At 34.8% G+C, this 20,476-nt stretch overlaps 1 protein-coding gene across 1 annotated transcript; it reads right to left on the reverse strand.

Moving 5' to 3' along the window:
- Positions 1 to 961: 961 nt before the first annotated feature.
- LOC129755448 (uncharacterized) lies at positions 962 to 16,763 on the reverse strand. The gene is made up of 3 exons (XM_055751947.1): positions 16,311 to 16,763; positions 9,376 to 10,025; positions 962 to 1,346 (listed from the first exon to the last, which is right to left on the reverse strand). The coding sequence occupies exons 2-3, from the start codon at positions 9,381 to 9,383 to the stop codon at positions 977 to 979; spliced, it is 378 nt and encodes a 125-aa protein (XP_055607922.1). The 5' UTR covers positions 9,384 to 10,025; positions 16,311 to 16,763; the 3' UTR covers positions 962 to 976.
- Between the last annotated feature and the right edge of the window lie 3,713 nt (positions 16,764 to 20,476).

Consider the following 20,476-nt stretch of genomic DNA (forward strand, 5'->3'; position numbering starts at 1 on the left):
AACAGAATAGACATTCTAATCAATCCCGAACGTTGCCCTTAGACCAGCTGATGGGAAAGCTATATAGCTTCATATATCATCTTTCAGAGATCAAGAGAATTAATTTTTGATAAGTTATTTGCAAAACTATCAATGAAGATAATGCAGATGACTAATGGAACAAATTATTGAAACAAATATACAACGCGTGAATAATATTTAATCTCATAAGTCAAAGTTTGCGTACAGAAGTCACTTCTTTGTTCCCTACCAGGCGTTGGGGATGCTGCAATCTGGCAGCTGGCGAGGCGTCCTGTCTCCCTGCGGGGAACGAAGACGCTTCCAAGTCGCGTGCAAATACCACAACATCACTCATCGTCCCAACTAAATACGGCTACGATTGCGTGATATTCTTTGTTTGCACAAAACATTTTGTTTATAGGTTCTTAACACGATGCAGCTACGTTGTAGTAGGGTGTTGGTAACAATCTCAGTCATACAATTTTTTGTTGGGAAAGTTGTGAGGTTTTTTTTCCAAATTTGTTCTCGGACCATTAAGAAGATGTTGTAATTTTGACTTCTTCCAAATGACATACACCCTAAACAGATATATCTAGACTGAAATATTAGCGAGAAGTCGGTCGGGAAAACACCACTTCTCTTCTCGTGTTATAGGATCAGAGTGCAAGATTTAATTTTAGACGTTTGAATGTTTGGATTGATGCTCGGCTTGGTGCTATTTAGTCCCATCTACTAGGAAGAGACGAGCGAATGCTTTTCTGTTGCCGCTGCGCAACGAAGAACGATTGGGGCGAGGAAAATTTGTTATGGTAGGTCGTGTTTGGCTTCTTGTTGTAAGAGATGAGTTTCTGTGTATCTTTCCATGCTAGTAGACTGAGTTTTATTGATGATGGTGAAAACAAATATTGCGTAAACATTCTCTATACAACACGAAGTGACGTGTCACAGGAACAAATAAAACTGGGAAATTCCATCACTATACGCAGGATTTTGAACTAAGTTTATCAAAAATACTTTGTAGATTAACAATAACTAAACGCTGAAAACATTTAAAAAAAAAACTCCACTTACCAACCCACGATGATTGGCTCTCGTCGACGGGGATGAGCGTATCCGGGGCTTGTAGTTGCGGGATGACCACAGCCGAGAACCCAAAAATCAACCCGGTGTTGATAGTTCCGATGTTGGCAATGAAGGCGGCGATAACCTGCCGCAGGGCTTTGCCCCGTTCGCTTTTGCTCGGTTGGCCCTCGACATTGGGCAGGGTAGTGGCAGCACCGCCCTTCTCGCCGGCGGCCACGATCTTCGGGACCGGGCCTTTGTCCACCAGGGCGGAAGTTTCCTTTCTGTTAAGAGAAAAATACAAAAAAAAATTAATAAGTATTAGCAAGTAAAATTATACCAACAAACAGGTCTTAAGTGCAATATCGTGGTAATTTAATATCAGGAACTAGAGATGTAAACTAAACTGAGGCCTTATGAAAGTTATAAATAAAGCATATTTGAATAAAGTTGGTTTTCCATGGAGTTTTGACACATTGAATTTTGGCACCATAAGTTCTTGGAAAAGTGAAAAACTTGCCTTTTTTTTACCCTATCTTTTATGTGTTGATCAACTGTTTTAAAATTATAAGAACGAGACGTATTCTTAAATAACTTCCTCGAAGACCATATCATGATCCGCTGCATTTTCGCTCTATAACGATGAATTTTTATAATAAGCTCATCCATCGAATCGGACATCTGTGTTTAAATTGCTACTGAAAGTTTTTTTGGAACATGCAACTGTGTTATATTGACTTAGATGTCAACTTTCCTTTTTGTCCAAATTTTTCCATTTCCTTTTTGTCCAAATTTTTAGTATTTCTTCACACCTTTTTCTGAAATATTATATAAAGCACAAATATTTGATTGAATTATTGTGCATGCATACAGCTCCGTGAAAGATCATAAATGCACCGGTTTTATGCGCACTATAAACACACTAGACCGCTTGAAAAAAATGACTTTTTGCTCCCATATGTTTTTTTCGATGCCTTTTGGGTCACCAAGCATCAATGTAAAATTTCAGATGATTTGGTTGATTCCTGAGTTAGCGCAACGCGTTACAATTTTATATGGAAATTTGTATGGAAGATTATTTTTTATTCTCATCCTACGGCTACACAGCTTTCAAATAATCAGTCAAAAACGCTAAAATTAAAAAAAAAATTTAAACAAAAATTTTGTATAACATCGAGTATCTTTTCTAGGGTACAAGTTAGGTTTGTGCTTTGTTTACATGAATTGTACTGCAAGAATCAAGGAATATTTTTCACCCAAAGTTATATTTTTTTTAACTTTCAGTACACCTTTGGTGATTTTTGAATGAAAAATTTGTTTTCCCATACACATTTTCATACAAAATTTAAACTCGTTGCGCTACTAATTCAGGACTGGATGGATCGCTTGAAAATTTTTAATTGCTATTTGTGGCAGTAAAACAATAAAAAAAGTGATGGGAGGTGTAAAAATTTAAGAATTGGAAATTTCCATACATCTCCATGTAGATATCTCTTCTTAGCGCGTAGTAAAATTTTTGTATGCTCACTTTTGCAAGAACAAATGGTACCAAAAGTCCAAACAAACATAAGCCTCTTTGAGAGACCCCCTTGAGTTGAGCTTAGGCATAGGAAAGAAGAACTCCATTTCACCGAAAACCTTCCATTCTGGGAAAAAAAAACTGGGAAATAGTCCATTCTGATAAAAAAAATTCTAGTAATCGGTGCATCCAGGTTAAAACTTTGGGAAAGAGTTCATTCTTGGGGTTTGATTTCGGGTATTTCTAAAGAGGAACCATTCTGGGTAAACATATCCGGGTTTTCAGGCCTAACACAGTTAGATAAGATATTTCTTAGGATTATTCAGATGAAGATCACACAATCCTCTTGGGCATCGCAGTACCAACTCTATATATATTTTGTGAATTTAGTTTCTAATCCATATTTGTAAAAAAAAATACAATCGATTACTGACGTTTCATTGAATATCAAGATTTTTTTTCGCTATTTATAATAAGAAAATGTCCCTCACTTTTGAATATTCGTGAAGATGGTAGGGAGATCTTACCGAAAATGTAATTTGCCTATCAGATAGAGATCGATCATTTTTCATTTCTTTGACAGCAAAATTAGTTAAAATCATTGTTTTCCAATGCTGGATTTGTTGTTAATCAATTTATCAATAACTGATAACTTAAAAATGTTAAGTTTACGATTTTTTCTACGCGGTATAACCCACAAGTACAAAATCTGAAAAAAAGATTTAAATTTAGGATCATATTTTAAAGTTCTGGTTTAAAAATAAGTACCAAAAGTGCTGTTTCAGTGGTATTGCACAGGTATCATAATTTTTTTTAATCAATTTCTATTATTTTGAGAAAAAATCAGGAGATATATAAAAACTGATAAAATTAAAGGAAACTATAATCCACCATATTCTTTGCAATCTCGTGTGACTACAGGTTATTTAAGAGAAGTCTCATTCATTCATTTATTTATGAAGTGTATTGTATGAGTATTTGTATGGAGTAGTGATTTTCAAACATTTTTCACTCATCGCCCTCTTTTAACAAATTTTCGAGCTCATCGCCACTCTGGGCAAAATTAAAAAATGAAAATGCTGGATCATTCCAAACTATATTTTTGGCATTTAATTGAAGTAAGAAAAAACTCAAAATTATTCAGCACATAATTTCATGATTTTGGTTTGTTTTCAAAAAATTCATTCTAAACAGTTTAAAATCGTGTGTACAACAAAGAAAAAATATTTTAAAAAACGATATTGCACAATTTTCATACATAAATTAATCCAAATTTGTTACTTTATGAAACAAAATTTATATGGCTTCAAATCCTAAGCAAGAACTTAATGAAATAAAATTTATACAGAACAAACACTTGAACTCTAAAACTAACAGTCTATCTCAAAGTCAAAACCCCTTCTTCCTAATTTTTAAAAACATAATTCTTAAAAAATAAAATTCTCCATTATGAATAAGAAGGTACTTTCAATGAGCATAAAATACATAAAAAAAAGCATAAAAGTATAGCAGTATTAAATCTAGATATTATAAATATCAAACTTTTATTTATGAAACCTAAAAAACTCAATGTTACTCTGAATTAAAATCCTATTCGAAGATAAGCAACATTGACGGTTTTAAAACTTTAACATAGTAACATTAATTCCAAAAATTTTAATGATGACCGAATAACTTTTAAAAGTTAAAGTTTTACAGTTGAAAATTGCAAAATTCAATTTTTGAATTGATTAAATTGAGAATTAACAAATTATTATTTCGAATCAAAGTTCGCTTGGCTTGTCAGAATTCTGTCATTTCAATCTATGATCAAATCTGTGATGCCTTAGTAAAACCCCTTCTATACGAATAATAACAATACGAAAGACTTTTTATGTTCAACAAATTTATATTTTATTATTTATTTTTTAAGATTTTCAAGATAACCATTATTACTTTTTACTAAAATCAAAAATAAACTAACAAAACCAAATCAATATACCAATCGTTGAAGTATTTTGCCTGTGATTGGAGATACAAAGGCAAAAACTTGCTTTACAACTCTATGAAATTGATGATATTTTAATCTAAAACCTGATGTCACTGAACGGGCCTAACGTGCCGACAGCATTGAACGCACTCATAGAGATGACAGTTCTCAAATTGGGACGATGAGAGAGGGAGAAAAGAAAGCTGCAAATTAAGCGGGAAGGCTAGAAGCAATAACGTAGACAAAAGTAAACAAACAAGAATCATTCTTAAAAGTTGAGTTCTAGTGGTGTTCGAATCATAGCTTGATTCTAATTGAGGCTATATTAGAAAAGATCTACTTCAAATTTACGTGCTTAGGTGAGTCTTGAGTGTGAGAAGCAATTTAGTTTGAAATTTAACTTAAAGTTACTTAATCTAGGTAAATAACTTAACCTAATTAGTACGCTAGTGCCGGTGGAGTTGCTTATCCAAGCTAAGTACTAAGTTATCCGGAAGTGCGCAACTGTACAATTTGGAGTAAGCATCATCGAGCAGGTGAGAAAGTAGTTGAGAACCTTTAGAATTTATTGTGAAATTGTACAATTAATTAAAGGTGAAGCGTCATAGCGAGTGCAAAGGCTGGAATCTAGACAGGAGGAAAGAAAGAGAAAGGTCACTAAACGTAAGCTGAAAGAGATATCCTAATATGTTCAAATTACTTTCATTAGAATTGTTATCGTAGGATTTTAAAACGTACCACAAACTTCGAACGGATTAAAGGAGCGTTTACGAATTCGGAACCAAATCTTTCTCTGTTACCAGCGATCCGCGAGTAACGAAAATCAATACCTGACTATAATTTGGTGTTTAGAGTTCTAAAATGTTTTTTCATTGTTCACTTTGTTTCATTATGTATGAAAATGTGAATTTTAAAATGACCTCATCGACCCAATGAGCCCTTCCAAAGCCCTCTAAATTTCAAAGTTGTATTCAACGCCCCTTGGAAGCTCTCAATGCCGCCCAGAGGGTGATAAGGACCACTTTGAAAACCACTAGTATAGAGTTTCTGAACAAATGATGTTAAATTATAAGGAAAAAAAATCGCAACGTCTAAATTAAAATCATATTCAAAGGCTTAACTTCTATTCGGTCTTAAGTAAACAAAAGTTATTTTTTAAAGATAACTAAGTCCTTAAAAGGTTGTTATAGTATAGCTGAAAAAGTTCTCACACACACCAACACACATCGGGGGGTTATAACGAAGCACAAAAAAAACCTGTTCTTCATTTTTAGTTATCTGTTGAAAACGCAGGTTTCAGTGGTGGAATAGAGTTAATCTTCATTCGTTTTGTTCGTCAAGTCCTTAAATAACTACTTATAACATAAGCGATAGCTATTTACATTATTCACTGAAGTGATATTCTCACTTATTAGTTTTCTCATTTTCGTGTGATATTCTGAGCTAACCACTCAGAATATCTGGCAACACTGGTGAGTTACCACGAATCTAAATTGAATTGTTTGGCTTCACAGTGTGATGATGTAAACATTTGTACCGTGTTTACCATCATCAGCTGTCATCATCAATCATCACCGCTATTGTTTCAATTGCGAATTGACTCAAAGTATGCGGAACCAAAACAAACTGTTTTGGTTTCGTCGACGGAGCGGCAGATTTCCTCTGCCGAAACCGTAGGTATCAGCACCTCCCCTCAATTCGCAGATTGAGAATGCTGAACAGCTTTGCGTGCCTCGCCCTTGGTAACGCCTTCGTGAACGCATCAGCTGGCTGATCCTCAGTAGAGATGTGTCGCAAAGATTGCTGACCGCTTCTTATGATGTCTCTGATGAAAGCATACTTCACATCCAGATGCTTCATCCGCTGATGGGTCCGCGCCTCTTCCAGATACTGGATGCAAGGGATGTTGTCCTCCATTAGCGTGAAAGGAGTGCTAATCACACCCAATTCACCAAGGAAGTTTGTTAACCACAAACCTTCCTTGACCGCATGGCAAAGGGCTCCTATCTCAGCTTCGGTCGATGACAGACTGACCGTCTGCTGACGTTTCGTTGACCACGAAATAAGATTTCCGAAGATCATGTAAGCGTAGCCTGATACAGATCTTCGATCGTCGGAGTCGTTGGCAAAATCTGCATCAGCATATCCGATGATTGGTTCCGATTTCGTGTTTCTGCGGTAAACCAACGCCATACGTCGAAGGTATCGCAGAACACGCTTCAGGCCTGACCAACGCCTATTCGCTGGGCTTGCCTGGTATTTGTAAAGTGCGCTAACCGCAGCACTGATGTTCGAACTCCAAGATGACTACAAACAATCGATCAGATCGTTGAACGGCTGCTAGGTGATAACCTCACCATCGTTCTGCTGCGGCCATCGAACATTCGTGTCAGAAACAGAATGGGTTTCCTGTAACTTGGGTTAAGCTAACCGCTTCCCAAATCTCCCTCTCATCCAGAGCTGCTTGACAGTTGCTAAGTGCGTTAAACGCAGCTCTGATGTTCGGCTTCGAAAACTGCAAACAACCGATCAAATCGTTGATCGGCTGCCTAGTGATAACCTCACTTCGTTCAGTCCGAATATCGTTCTTTTTCATGGCTGCCATTCCATTGTCGATGGTGGTCTTCCGAAAAAAGCAGTCCCTTTTGCCCTTGAGCTTGCTGATGATTCGAAGTTGCTCTTCTTCATCATCACCGGCTACGTTAGCCACATAGCGTTGATTAGCATCTCCTGTTCGCTGACTGCGTCTCTGGGCCGGTTCGGGATTGACGGAATCTTGATCATCATCGTCATCTTCGTCGTCGCTACTCTCATAGTCGCTCTCGTCTCGCGCCTTACGCTGACTAGCACCGGAATCGATGATTCGTTGATTCGGGTGGCTGATAACTTCAGCACGCGACTGAACAGAATTTCTTGCATGTTGCTTTCTGGTAACCCCAGAAAAACAACTTCTTTTAGCTAAGAGCATCACTCGATGGCTTCGAGAATTAGCAGTACTTCGTGAGGGAGCACTCGCCCGTAATGCCTTGGAAATCAAGGAATGGCTGAAATCGCTGGCAACTAACCGTCGCCTTAACCTCATCCGCAGCACAAGGAACAGCTTCCAAACATCGAATACAAGCTTGCGCATGCTAACCACAGCGCAGCTACAAAGCACGAGAATAATCCTCTCGACTTGCAGCTTCATGGCGTTTCGCTCCTTTGCTTCAACGCTTCGAGCGCTCCATAAAACCGGAGGGCAACGTTCTGCTGCATGCGACCCATCTGCATCCAATGCAGTGTTGAGGTATCTGGCAACTAACCGTCGCCCAAAACATTTCCAAAGCCACAGAAGAATCGTACTGTGGGCTTGGATGAGCTCAAGCGTTCTGATCGTTTCGTGGCTCCAAATCACAAGAGTAACCCTCTTGGCAAACAGCTTCTTCCTATCTCCAATACGGGCTAATCCATCCCCGGCCGTCGGAAATAAAATCATACTGCTAACCGCAGCGCGGCTCGTGTCGGCATCGAGAGTAGCCCTCTCGGAACCCGACTTCCCGGCCTCGAACTCCAGTGGCACGTTCTGGTCAACATGGAGCATCTCATGGCCTTTGCACTGCCGATCCTCCGCGCTGGTGGTCGTCTGTGCTTGGATTAGCTCCTGTATGCTGACCGCAACGCACAGCCAAAGCACGAGAGTAACCCTCTCGGCTATCAGCAGCAGCTATCAGCGGGGTGTTTTATTAATCTTTGACGGTTTCGAATATTATTGGCAAAATTCTAAAGAAATCACATTTCAAGGTTCATGCCTGAAATATTGCACCTCTCGTAACTTTTGATCTCATCGATTGAACTTTTCGAAAACTTCAGACATACTAGCTTTATGTTTCAACAATCACCGTGCAAAATTTCAATAAAAAATGTAGCGTAGTTTCTGAGATATTGCAGTTTGAATGAGAAAAGTCCAAAAAGCCCGATTTTCGTAGAATTACTGTTTCTCAGGCCACAGAAACTCCAAAAAGCTCAAATTTCGTGATATTATAGTGTGATAGTTGACCTATCTAACGCAAAAAAATTGATCAAAAAATATCATCAGAGTAAAAAGTTATGGAAGTTCAAAGTCAAAGTGACAGTGCGTGTGCTTCCAATTTCTATACAATTATGAACGGTACTGTATTTTGGCAAAAATCTTATCCATAAACCACAATTTTCTTTGGAATCAAGTCTTTTTAAAATGATTTCTGCAATTTGTCCACACTAAGAAATGTTATTGAGATGGGCAAATAACACTTCAGAATGGATATTCTGGTTACATGAAGGAAGGCCTTGAAGAATATTTTATAAAAATTATAGTTACATTATTTGAAACACAATATAAACATAGAAATTAGAAAAGTAGGATGAAGTTTGATATTCTCGTTTTTTTCTTCAACGATTATACATATACGTAGTATGTAGGTAAAAATACATGTTCTAACTCATTGACGTAACGGGTTTTACCAAAATCGTCTACTTATCCTGAATAAAGATTCCAGTTTTATGGTTCTCGTTACCTCGTCTGAGCTAAAACCATCTTGAAGAAATTGCTGGCAGCAATTCTGCGATTTTTTCAACTTTTATAACTCCGCCGTCATCGTTCCGCTGGTTGCTTACGTCGACTTAAGTCTCGCAAAAAAAAAAATGCAAACTAAATCGGACCTTTTTTGAAAGTGTGCTCGTGAAGAAAAACCTGATAACTTAGTTTTACACAAACAGCAAGTGTGTGTCTCTGATTTTTTTTCTCTACTTCTGACCTATGTTTTGATAAATTTTATTCTCCCCGATCCCAAGAAGAGTGGAAACTTACCCGGTCATTTTATCGCTTATGAGTTGTGCTGTTTTCTGATGTTTTGTTGTTTTTTTTTTGCTTTGCTTCGACCGGCAGAACTTAACTTTTTAAGTCGTTTGGTTCTGCTTCCACGCGTCGATTAGCCGCAAACTCAGAATGGTTCTTTGATTTCACTTTACGTTCTTGGTTTATTAACCGTTTCGCTGGTTCACAAACTTTGTTCCGAAAACTAGCGCGCACTCACGAAAGTCGTCAGGTCACTTTTTTGCACCACTAACTTCAACTTCAGGTAACTTCCACTCACAACTTACTCGGTATATGGTAGGAAAAAAATGGTATAATATCACAGTTTTTTTTCTTAACTTGCTGGAACCAAAAGTCTAACGGGGTTCCACTCGTTCTTCAGAGGGAATCGGCCCGGCACATTTTATCACTATCGTTGCTGGTGGATCCCGACTTTTGACGTGCTCGTAATCACCGCAGCTGGAATCATTTTGTTTTCCACAAATCCGGCGGCTGGACAGAGAGTGTGTTCCTGCTAGACGACGATGTCATCGAACGACAACAACGACGACGGTTTCTTTGGGGTTTGTGCTGCCGACTCCGTTGTCCATCAAGAGGCTTCCTCTGAAGCTGGACACGTCCGATTTTGATGCTGATGTTGTTATCTTTATGGGAGAAGAGAAGCAAAAATTGAGTTGAATTAATTACTTTCCGAATGTTCAGCCTGTTGGTTTCGTTGAACAAAAAAAAAAACAACCAAGTGAGTGGGTATAAAGTGATCAACAAACGAAGAGGTGAAGCAAATTTTTCGAACAGATCCGCAACTTGAGCAGCCCGTAAACTATTAAGTGAGATCTTCCAAAGGTCTATGTACCAATTTCGCTGCGTTATAAAAAACTAAAAAACAATGATTGTTGGACATCTCGATTAAAATTTCAGATTCAGAGTTTGGACTCCAAAAAATATTCTGTCTTTCGATTCTAAGTTTTGTTTTATATAGGCATATACAGCGCACGTATGTATTGTACATAGCTAAATAATATTTTATGGACTTTCAAAGTTCGTTTGAAGTTCGAAACGAAGAAGACCGTAAAAACCGTTTTCAATTTCCTTGGGTATCGTTTATTCAATTTAGTAAATTCTACTGGTAAATTTAACTTTTGGTTGCATAGGGATATTTTTCACTTCAATACTCCTTTCAAATATTAAAATTTTCAATGTCGGAATTGACAAAAAAAAACTTTTTAAAGTTTAAGTGAACCACTTTGTGTTTCGCAAGCAATAATAATTAGTATTATGTGTAAAGCACCAAACCGAATAGCGACAGTAGGACTAGCGACGCTTTTTTACTAGCGGGATTCCTGTCATTCGCTGATTTGTTTTTTTTTTAAATTCCAGTAGGCGATTTTGATGTAGTACTCGAACATGCTTCAAGTCTCCTAGGAAACTCGCGCTGCGTCGTTATTATTTTCAACGTCGCGACGTATGCGACGTTTCGCTAGTAGGAAAAGCTGCTATGATTACTAGCGCTCATATTTTGGATTTTTTCTGCATGCATAATATTTGCCTGAATAACGTATTTTCAATTAAAAATAACTCAAATTTATTAATTCATACAAAATTGTATAAAAAAAACAAACCCTTACAGGATCTCAGTGAAGTTCAATGTTGTTAAGAGATTAACCAAAACAAAAGAGACATAATTTAAAAATTGCAGTTTTGAAACACTATTGCATATTCTACTAGTTAGTTCTGTATATTGAAATCATAAAACAAAACAACAACAAAAATCATCTACAACGTTTACTTGACTTGCAATTTAAAAAGTACCTAACAAAAACTTGTACAAATTGACTTCTACAAAGAAAGAAGTAGAAGAAACAAATACAAATTTTACTACGCGAAAATTTGATTTTTCCGATTCAAAATTTTGATGGAGAGAGAAATGGATTGAAAAAAACATATTTTTTCCAAATTATAAGCTGCGTTTTTTTTCAGTTTATTGCAATTTTATTCTTGTGCTAGAGTTTTCACTCAAAAATTTCGTCAATCTCAAATTTCATTCTACGATTTCGTTTTTTTTCTCTCACCGTCATCGTCTCTAGAACTAACTGATCACAGCAATCATGTAATTAATAACAAAAATAAACAAAATAATTCGAAAAATCACAGAACTTCACTTCGAGCGAAATTTAAAGGTAACTCTTGAAGTATTCTATTGTGAAACTTGGTTTAAAAAAAAACGTTTTTCTAGGTCAAACAAAAGGTTGAAATTTATATCGAGGAAGTTTTGTTATGGTCCCAATAATAAATTTTCTCTTTGAAAGTTGTAAGTAAAAATTGATTTGTGCCAAATAAAGTTTTTTCTGTTTTTTTTTTATACTTTTCTAGCATTAAGTACTGGATAGCTAAACTGCTTCGAACCTGAGTGGCTATTCTGAAATCGTGCAACTGAGTAAAGTCTGCTTCATTTAATATTGGAACAAATTCTTTTGCTCATTGTGGCGCTCCTAGTGGACGGATTTGGAAACTTTTTTCACCCACGTGTCGGGAAATTCATTACCTTTCACCATGTATTTATGTCATAACACCAAACGATAGCATTTTGTAAACAACCGCCATGGAAGCCGAACGGAGAGATCAAATTGTGCACAGTTTTCTTGAAAATCCATTGTTGTCGGCATCGAAGCTAGCTAAACAGCTTAAAATGCCCAGAAATACCGTATGGCGTGTTATCAAGCAGTACAAGGAAACATTGACGACGGCTCGGAAGCCGCATTCGAAGCGTCGGAGTGGAACTGTCGACCGAAAACTGCGTGGGAAAGTCATCAAGGCCGTCAAGAGGAATCCCAATATTTCAGACCGCGATTTGGCCAATAAGTTCCAGGCCGCTCACAGTACGGTGCGACGAATTCGTCTCCGGGAAGGAATAATGTCATTCCGAGCCAGCAAACAGCCAAATCGGACGCTGAAGCAGAACAATGTGGCCAGAATCCGTGCTCGAAAGCTGTACGACCAAGTGCTGACCAAGTTCGACGGATGTATTCTGATGGACGATGAGACCTACGTGAAGGCGGACTTTGGGCAAATCCCAGGTCAAAAATTTTATTTGGCGACGGCTCGGGGGGATGTACCTGCAAAATTTAAGTTCGTGTTTGCGGATAAATTCGCCCGCAAGTACATGATTTGGCAGGGGATATGCAGTTGTGGACAGAAAACCAAAGTCTTTCTCACTGACAAGACAATGACATCAGAAGTCTACAAAAAAGAGTGCCTACAGAAACGGATTCTGCCGTTTATTCGTGCCCACGACCGTCCAGTAATGTTTTGGCCGGACCTCGCAAGCTGCCATTACAGCAAAACGGTTATGGAATGGTACGCAACGAACGGGGTCAGCGTAATACCGAAGGACCTCAACCCCCCAAACTGCCCCCAGTTCCGGACGATAGAGAAATACTGGGCAATCACGAAGCGGAGGCTTAAGGCAAAGGGAAAACTTGTTAGGAACATGACTCAAATGAAGAACTGGTGGAATCAAATCGCCAAAACGGTGGACGAAAAGGGTGTGCGCCGCCTAATGTGCCGTATTACGGGAAAAGTAAGAGAATTTCTTCGAAACAGCAATGAATAATTTTTTTAATTTTTCTTATGAAAGAGTAAAGAAAATGCTACATTTGTATGAAAAACAAATTATGAATTCGTTAATAAATGACTGAACTACACGCAATTGTTTGTGTTCCAATATTAAATGAAGCAGACTTTAATTTACGACAAAGACGACGCGAGAGTGTTCTGGGTCTTATAATGGTTTTGACTGTGTATGGATTGAAGAAAAGAAGGAGATTAAGAAGGTGATAGTGGTAGGAACCAGATTCCAACGGACACGTTGAAGTTACCAAATAACTGATGATAAATAAATTTAAGAACTGAAGAAACAATCTTGTTTATTTTCTAAACCGAAATGTTTGTTAATATTTTTCAAATTCCTCTAAAATTCCTAAGGCAGCAGGCCAAAAAATGGTTAGAAAATGGACACGGGTGTGGTCCAAAAAACGGACAGTCAGAAAACTAAACATAGTCCGAAAAAATTTTTCGGCTCGACTTTGAATTGCTCCAAAATTTTTCTGTTTCATGATTCGGTTTAGATTTTTTCTTCCAGTCTTAAACCATTTTTAAATCTGAAAAAATTAGCAGTCTAGTAAATATAGATAGGCTTGAAATCGCGGATGAAATTTTGTAAAGCACATTGCAAAGTTGTCATTGCAGTGTAAACATAACACTAAGGTTGTTTTTACGCCGAATGAATTCCATCGTTAACGTATAAGACTTGGAATATTTTCGCTCAAAAATACGTGTTGATTCGCGAGAGCCGTATAAAAGAATCATATCCATGGCAAAAAACCACGTAAAAAGAAGCCGTGCTAGTAAAACTGAGCAAAATCAAACCGCATAAAAAACACCTTGGTGTAATTCAAGAACGTACTAAGAAAGGTGAAAAACTATTAATGTAAATTTTTGACAAATGAAAGCAATGGCAAGCGAATCTAGTTGCTCAAGAAAACCACAATATAAAGTTTCAAAATTTCTAAACTTAGTTTACAATTTTTTTTCCCACTAACAATTTGAAGTAGGCCTAATTTAAATTTATAAAATGTTATTCAAGGAACAAAATTTTCTGTGCTATATGTCGTTCGAGCTACCGAGTCAAATCTGAAGATTCGTGCTAAGTTTGATGGCCTTTTTTATTTTTTTTATTTTTGCTCAATTTCATTTGAGGTCAAACCTATTTTTTCTCATCTAATTTTAAACACTGATTTTTAAATTCTGATCCTCCAGTCTGATGAATTAAAATAGTTCTTGAACTTATTATAATGCTTCTAACAATATTTAAGGCAGAATGAGAATACTTGATCTCTCAGCAATATCTCGAATCTGGAATATCTCACATAGATCAAATATTAAAGATAAATTTGCCAAATAGAACAAAACGACAAAACTGTTATCTCAAAAAACATTTAAAATTTTATCTTTTGAGTTGATGCACTTTGTTAAAAAAAATCTAACAAAATGTGGCTCGAAGATCTTTTTTATCACTTAGAACGGTTCTGCACACGAAAAAAAAATTAATAGAAAGATTTATTCCAATATGTCAATCGATTCTGAAGCTGAATTCTGAATCTGAATTCTGAATCTGAATTCTGAATCTGAATTCTGAATCTGAATTCTGAATCTGAATTCTGAATCTGAATTCTGAATCTGAATTCTGAATCTGAATTCTGAATCTGAATTCTGAATCTGAATTCTGAATCTGAATTCTGAATCTGAATTCTGAATCTGAATTCTGAATCTGAATTCTGAATCTGAATTCTGAATCTGAATTCTGAATCTGAATTCTGAATCTGAATTCTGAATCTGAATTCTGAATCTGAATTCTGAATCTGAATTCTGAATCTGAATTCTGAATCTGAATTCTGAATCTGAATTCTGAATCTGAATTCTGAATCTGAATTCTGAATCTGAATTCTGAATCTGAATTCTGAATCTGAATTCTGAATCTGAATTCTGAATCTGAATTCTGAATCTGAATTCTGAATCTGAATTCTGAATCTGAATTCTGAATCTGAATTCTGAATCTGAATTCTGAATCTGAATTCTGAATCTGAATTCTGAATCTGAATTCTGAATCTGAATTCTGAATCTGAATTCTGAATCTGAATTCTGAATCTGAATTCTGAATTCTGAATCTGAATTCTGAATTCTGAATCTGAATTCTGAATCTGAATTCTGAATCTGAATTCTGAATCTGAATTCTGAATCTGAATTCTGAATCTGAATTCTGAATCTGAATTCTGAATCTGAATTCTGAATCTGAATTCTGAATCTGAATTCTGAATCTGAATTCTGAATCTGAATTCTGAATTTGAATTCTGAATCTGAATTCTGAATCTGAATTCTGAATCTGAATTCTGAATCTGAATTCTGAATCTGAATTCTGAATCTGAATTCTGAATCTGAATTCTGAATCTGAATTCTGAATCTGAATTCTGAATCTGAATTCTGAATCTGAATTCTGAATCTGAATTCTGAATCTGAATTCTGAATCTGAATTCTGAATCTGAATTCTGAATCTGAATTCTGAATCTGAATTCTGAATCTGAATTCTGAATCTGAATTCTGAATCTGAATTCTGAATCTGAATTCTGAATCTGAATTCTGAATCTGAATTCTGAATCTGAATTCTGAATCTGAATTCTGAATCTGAATTCTGAATCTGAATTCTGAATCTGAATTCTGAATCTGAATTCTGAATCTGAATTCTGAATCTGAATTCTGAATCTGAATTCTGAATCTGAATTCTGAATCTGAATTCTGAATCTGAATTCTGAATCTGAATTCTGAATCTGAATTCTGAATCTGAATTCTGAATCTGAATTCCGAGTTCGATTCGAATTGAATTCTCACACATGTAGCTCTTAAATCACAGATTAACATGTCTTTTCATGAAATTCATTGGAATTTCCACAATGCAATGTCCCAAAAAAAACGCACTAGATCCATCCCTAGTCGGGATAAAAAAAGAGACATTCTGTTTAGAAATGTTTGTGTTCGCGTTACACCGTGACCGATTTCAGTTAGTTGAACCACATCATCCATCCAACAGCTGTCTCGGAATACCGCGAACGATAGCTAGCTATTCTCATGTGCCAAACAACGAGAGTTCTTCCCTTTATCAGACGACGGGGTTTTGTTAAAGTTGTGCAAATATTGACAACACAATAACAACATTCAGTCACTCGGTGAAACAGTTCGCCCATGCCCATGTCCCATGGTATGATTTATTCTTATCCTCGCTCGGCCTAAGTTGTGGCAATCCCATATATGGATGGCCGCAAAAAACTACCATTGCATATTTGTGATGATAAGAAAAAACTAAACGCTTTAAAACTCACTTTTTGCACTCAGCTGTAAGTATGTATAGCTGTAGGGTATCACTCAATCACTGGCACTGGTTAAAAATCCTCTGGATCGATTCAGTTACCAACCGGTCAGTTTTGCCCACCGAAATGTTTCTCCGCCCAAGTCTGGACAGCGACTGATCGACGATCATCGATTCTGGTCTGGATAAATCTTCTTCCGCGAAGACCCAAACTGGTCTCTCTTAGGGATGTTCTAAGCTTCACAAAACACAACCGAAAAAAATACACACGCGGTTCCACTGTTCTTGCTCTTGTTATTCGTGCTGGTGCCTCACGGTTTCTATGACGAATAGTGAGGAGCAGTCTTCCCCCAAAATAATATCAACAAAATCTACCCCTTCGCAATGGCCGCCGATAGGTCTCCTTCAATCGATTCGAACTAAGCCGCGTCTTGTTTCGGACTAAACCGTTGCGGGTCAGTTGCATGACTACTTAAATCGTGTAGCTAAGACGTCGTCGTCATCGCGATTGAACGACGTCGCCTTCGAAACAGGATGATCAGCTGTCTTGTTGTTGTTGAACTCCTTCCTTGGCAGCCGGCATCATATCGAGTGAGAAAGTGAGAGATTGGGAGGAATCAGTGGGTGAGTGAATGAGGAAAAACGACGTCAACAAAGCAAACCGGCGATCAGCTGAGAGTAGTTCGTTGTTTTTCCGCTTTGATGGGAGTATGGGAGAGTTAAAAATGGTGGACCGACTCTCTGTTTACATTTTTCCTAGCTTGCTTAGCGTCGCGATGCTGGCGATTCTACATTAGAGTGACGACGAGAGTTCATATAAAATTATGACCGAGTCTAACGAATTAGCGTAGCGAAGATTGATCCGGGTTTTTTTTTACCGATGTAAACAATTTCTAGAACAAGTCAAATTATGTGAGCCTTTCCTGATCTTGAAAACTTGTTTACCTGACTCAATGATTTTTCAATAAAAATATTTATTTCTGGTCCAATGATCATTGTAACAAAACGGAGAGGCGAGATCATCATTTTGTTTTGGATTAATATAATACACCCATTTCTCAACCGATATAAAGTACCTTCATGTACTAAGTATTTATGAGAGCGTTTTGTCCCTAATCTAGATTATTGCTTGATAAAAATATAAAAAACATCTTGTTACATCTCATAACACGTCAGTCAAGAAACGATCTGCGAACAGAAACATTTTCGAACTACCTTCTAAAATGACTTCATCAGAAAATCAACAAAAGCAAAAATGTTCATTTTTGGTCAACTTTGTATTTTTTTTTATTTTTGTAATTTTGGAAATTTTGTAATTTTTGTCATTTTTGTCATTTTTGTCATTTTTGTCATTTTTGTAATTTTTGTAATTTTTGTAATTTTTGTAATTTTTGTAATTTTTGTAATTTTTGTAATTTTTGTAATTTTTGTCATTTTTATCATTTTTGTCATTTTTGTCATTTTTATCATTTTTATCATTTTTATCATTTTTGTCATTTTTGTCATTTTTGTCATTTTTGTCATTTTTGTCATTTTTGTCATTTTTGTCATTTTTGTCATTTTTGTCATTTTTGTCATTTTTGTCATTTTCGTCATTCCTGTAATTTTTGTAATTTTTGTAATTTTAGTAATTTCTGTAATTTCTGTAATTTTTGTTATTTTTGTCATTTTTGTCATTTTTGTCATTTTTGTCTTTTTTGTCATTTTTGTCATTTTTGTCATTTTTGTCATTTTTGTCATTTTTGTCATTTTTGTCATTTTTGTCATTTTTGTCATTTTTGTCATTTTTGTCATTTTTGTCATTTTTGTCATTTTTGTCATTTTTGTCATTTTTGTCACTTTTGTCATTTTTGTTACTTTTGTCATTTTTGTCATTTTTGTCATTTTTGTCATTTTTGTCATTTTTGTCATTTTTGTCATTTTTGTCATTTTTGTCATTTTTGTCATTTTTGTCATTTTTGTCATTTTTGTCATTTTTGTCATTTTTGTCATTTTTGTCATTTTTGTCATTTTTGTCATTTTTGTCATTTTTGTCATTTTTGTCATTTTTGTCATTTTTGTCATTTTTGTCATTTTTGTCATTTTTGTCATTTTTGTCATTTTTGTCATTTTTGTCATTTTTGTCATTTTTGTCATTTTTGTCATTTTTGTCATTTTTGTCATTTTTGTCATTTTTGTCATTTTTGTCATTTTTGTCATTTTTGTCATTTTTGTCATTTTTTTCATTTTTGTCATTTTTGTCATTTTTGTCATTTTGTCATTTTTGTCATTTTTGTCATTTTTGTCATTTTTGTCATTTTTGTCATTTTTGTCATTTTTGTCATTTTTGTCATTTTTGTCATTTTTGTCATTTTTGTCATTTTTGTCAATTTTGTCATTTTGGTAATTTTGGTCATTTTTGTCATTTTTGTCATTTTTGTCATTTTTGTCATTTTTGTCATTTTTGTCATTTTTGTCATTTTTGTCATTTTTGTCATTTTTGTCATTTTTGTCATTTTTGTCATTTTTGTCATTTTTGTCATTTTTGTCATTTTTGTCATTTTTGTCATTTTTGTCATTTTTGTCATTTTTGTCATTTTTGTCATTTTTGTCATTTTTGTCATTTTTGTCATTTTTGTCATTTTTGTCAATTTTGTCATTTTGGTAATTTTGGTCATTTTGGTCATTTTTGTCATTTTGGTCATTTTGGTTAATTTGGTCATTTTTGTCATTTTGGTCATTTTGGTCATTTTGGTGATTTTTGTCCTTTTTGTCATTTTTGTCATTTTGGTCAGTTTGGTCATTTTGGTCATATTGGTCATTTTGGTCATTTTGGTCATTTTTGTCATTTTGGTCATTTTGGTCATTTTGGTCATTTTGGTCATTTTGGTCATTTTGGTCATTTTGGTCATTTTGGTCATTTTGGTCATTTTGGCTAATTTGGTCATTTTGGTTAATTTGGTCATTTTTGTCATTTTGGTCATTTTGGTCAATTTGGTCATTTTTGTCATTTTTGTCATTTTTGTCATTTTTGTCATTTTTGTCATTTTTGTCATTTTTGTCATTTTTGTCATTTTTGTCATTTTTGTCATTTTTGTCATTTTTGTCATTTTTGTCATTTTTGTCATTTTTGTCATTTTTGTCATTTTTGTCATTTTTGTCATTTTTGTCATTTTTGTCATTTTTGTCATTTTTGTCATTTTTGTCATTTTTGTCATTTTTGTCATTTTTGTCATTTTTGTCATTTTGGTCATTTTTGTCATTTTTGTCATTTTTGTCATTTTTGTCATTTTTGTCATTTTTGTCATTTTTGTCATTTTTGTCATTTTTGTCATTTTTGTCATTTTTGTCATTTTTGTCATTTTTGTCATTTTTGTCATTTTTGTCATTTTTGTCATTTTTGTCATTTTTGTCATTTTTGTCATTTTTGTCATTTTTGTCATTTTTGTCATTTTTGTCATTTTTGTCATTTTTGTCATTTTTGTCATTTTTGTCATTTTTGTCATTTTTGTCATTTTTGTCATTTTTGTCATTTTTGTCATTTTTGTCATTTTTGTCATTTTTGTCATTTTTGTCATTTTTGTCATTTTTGTCATTTTTGTCATTTTTGTCATTTTTGTCATTTTTGTCATTTTTGTCATTTTTGTCATTTTTGTCATTTTTGTCATTTTTGTCATTTTTGTCATTTTTGTCATTTTTGTCATTTTTGTCATTTTTGTCATTTTTGTCATTTTTGTCATTTTTGTCATTTTTGTCATTTTTGTCATTTTTGTCATTTTTGTCATTTTTGTCATTTTTGTCATTTTTGTCATTTTTGTCATTTTTGTCATTTTTGTCATTTTTGTCATTTTTGTCATTTTTGTCATTTTTGTCATTTCTGTCATTTCTGTCATTTTTGTCGTTTTTGTAATTTTTGTAATTTTTGTAATTTTTGTAATTTTTGTAATTTTTGTAATTTTTGTAATTTTTGTAATTTTTGTAATTTTTGTAATTTTTGTAATTTTTGTAATTTTTGTAATTTTTGTAATTTTTGTAATTTTTGTAATTTTTGTAATTTTTGTAATTTTTGTAATTTTTGTAACTTTTGTAACTTTTGTAATTTTTGTAATTTTTTTCATTTTTGTAATTTTTGTTATTTTTGTAATTTTTGTAATTTTTGTAATTTTTGTAATTTTTGTAATTTTTGTAATTTTTGTAATT

Source organism: Uranotaenia lowii, chromosome 3 (assembly GCF_029784155.1).
Source record: "Uranotaenia lowii strain MFRU-FL chromosome 3, ASM2978415v1, whole genome shotgun sequence".
Taxonomy (NCBI): domain Eukaryota; kingdom Metazoa; phylum Arthropoda; class Insecta; order Diptera; family Culicidae; genus Uranotaenia; species Uranotaenia lowii.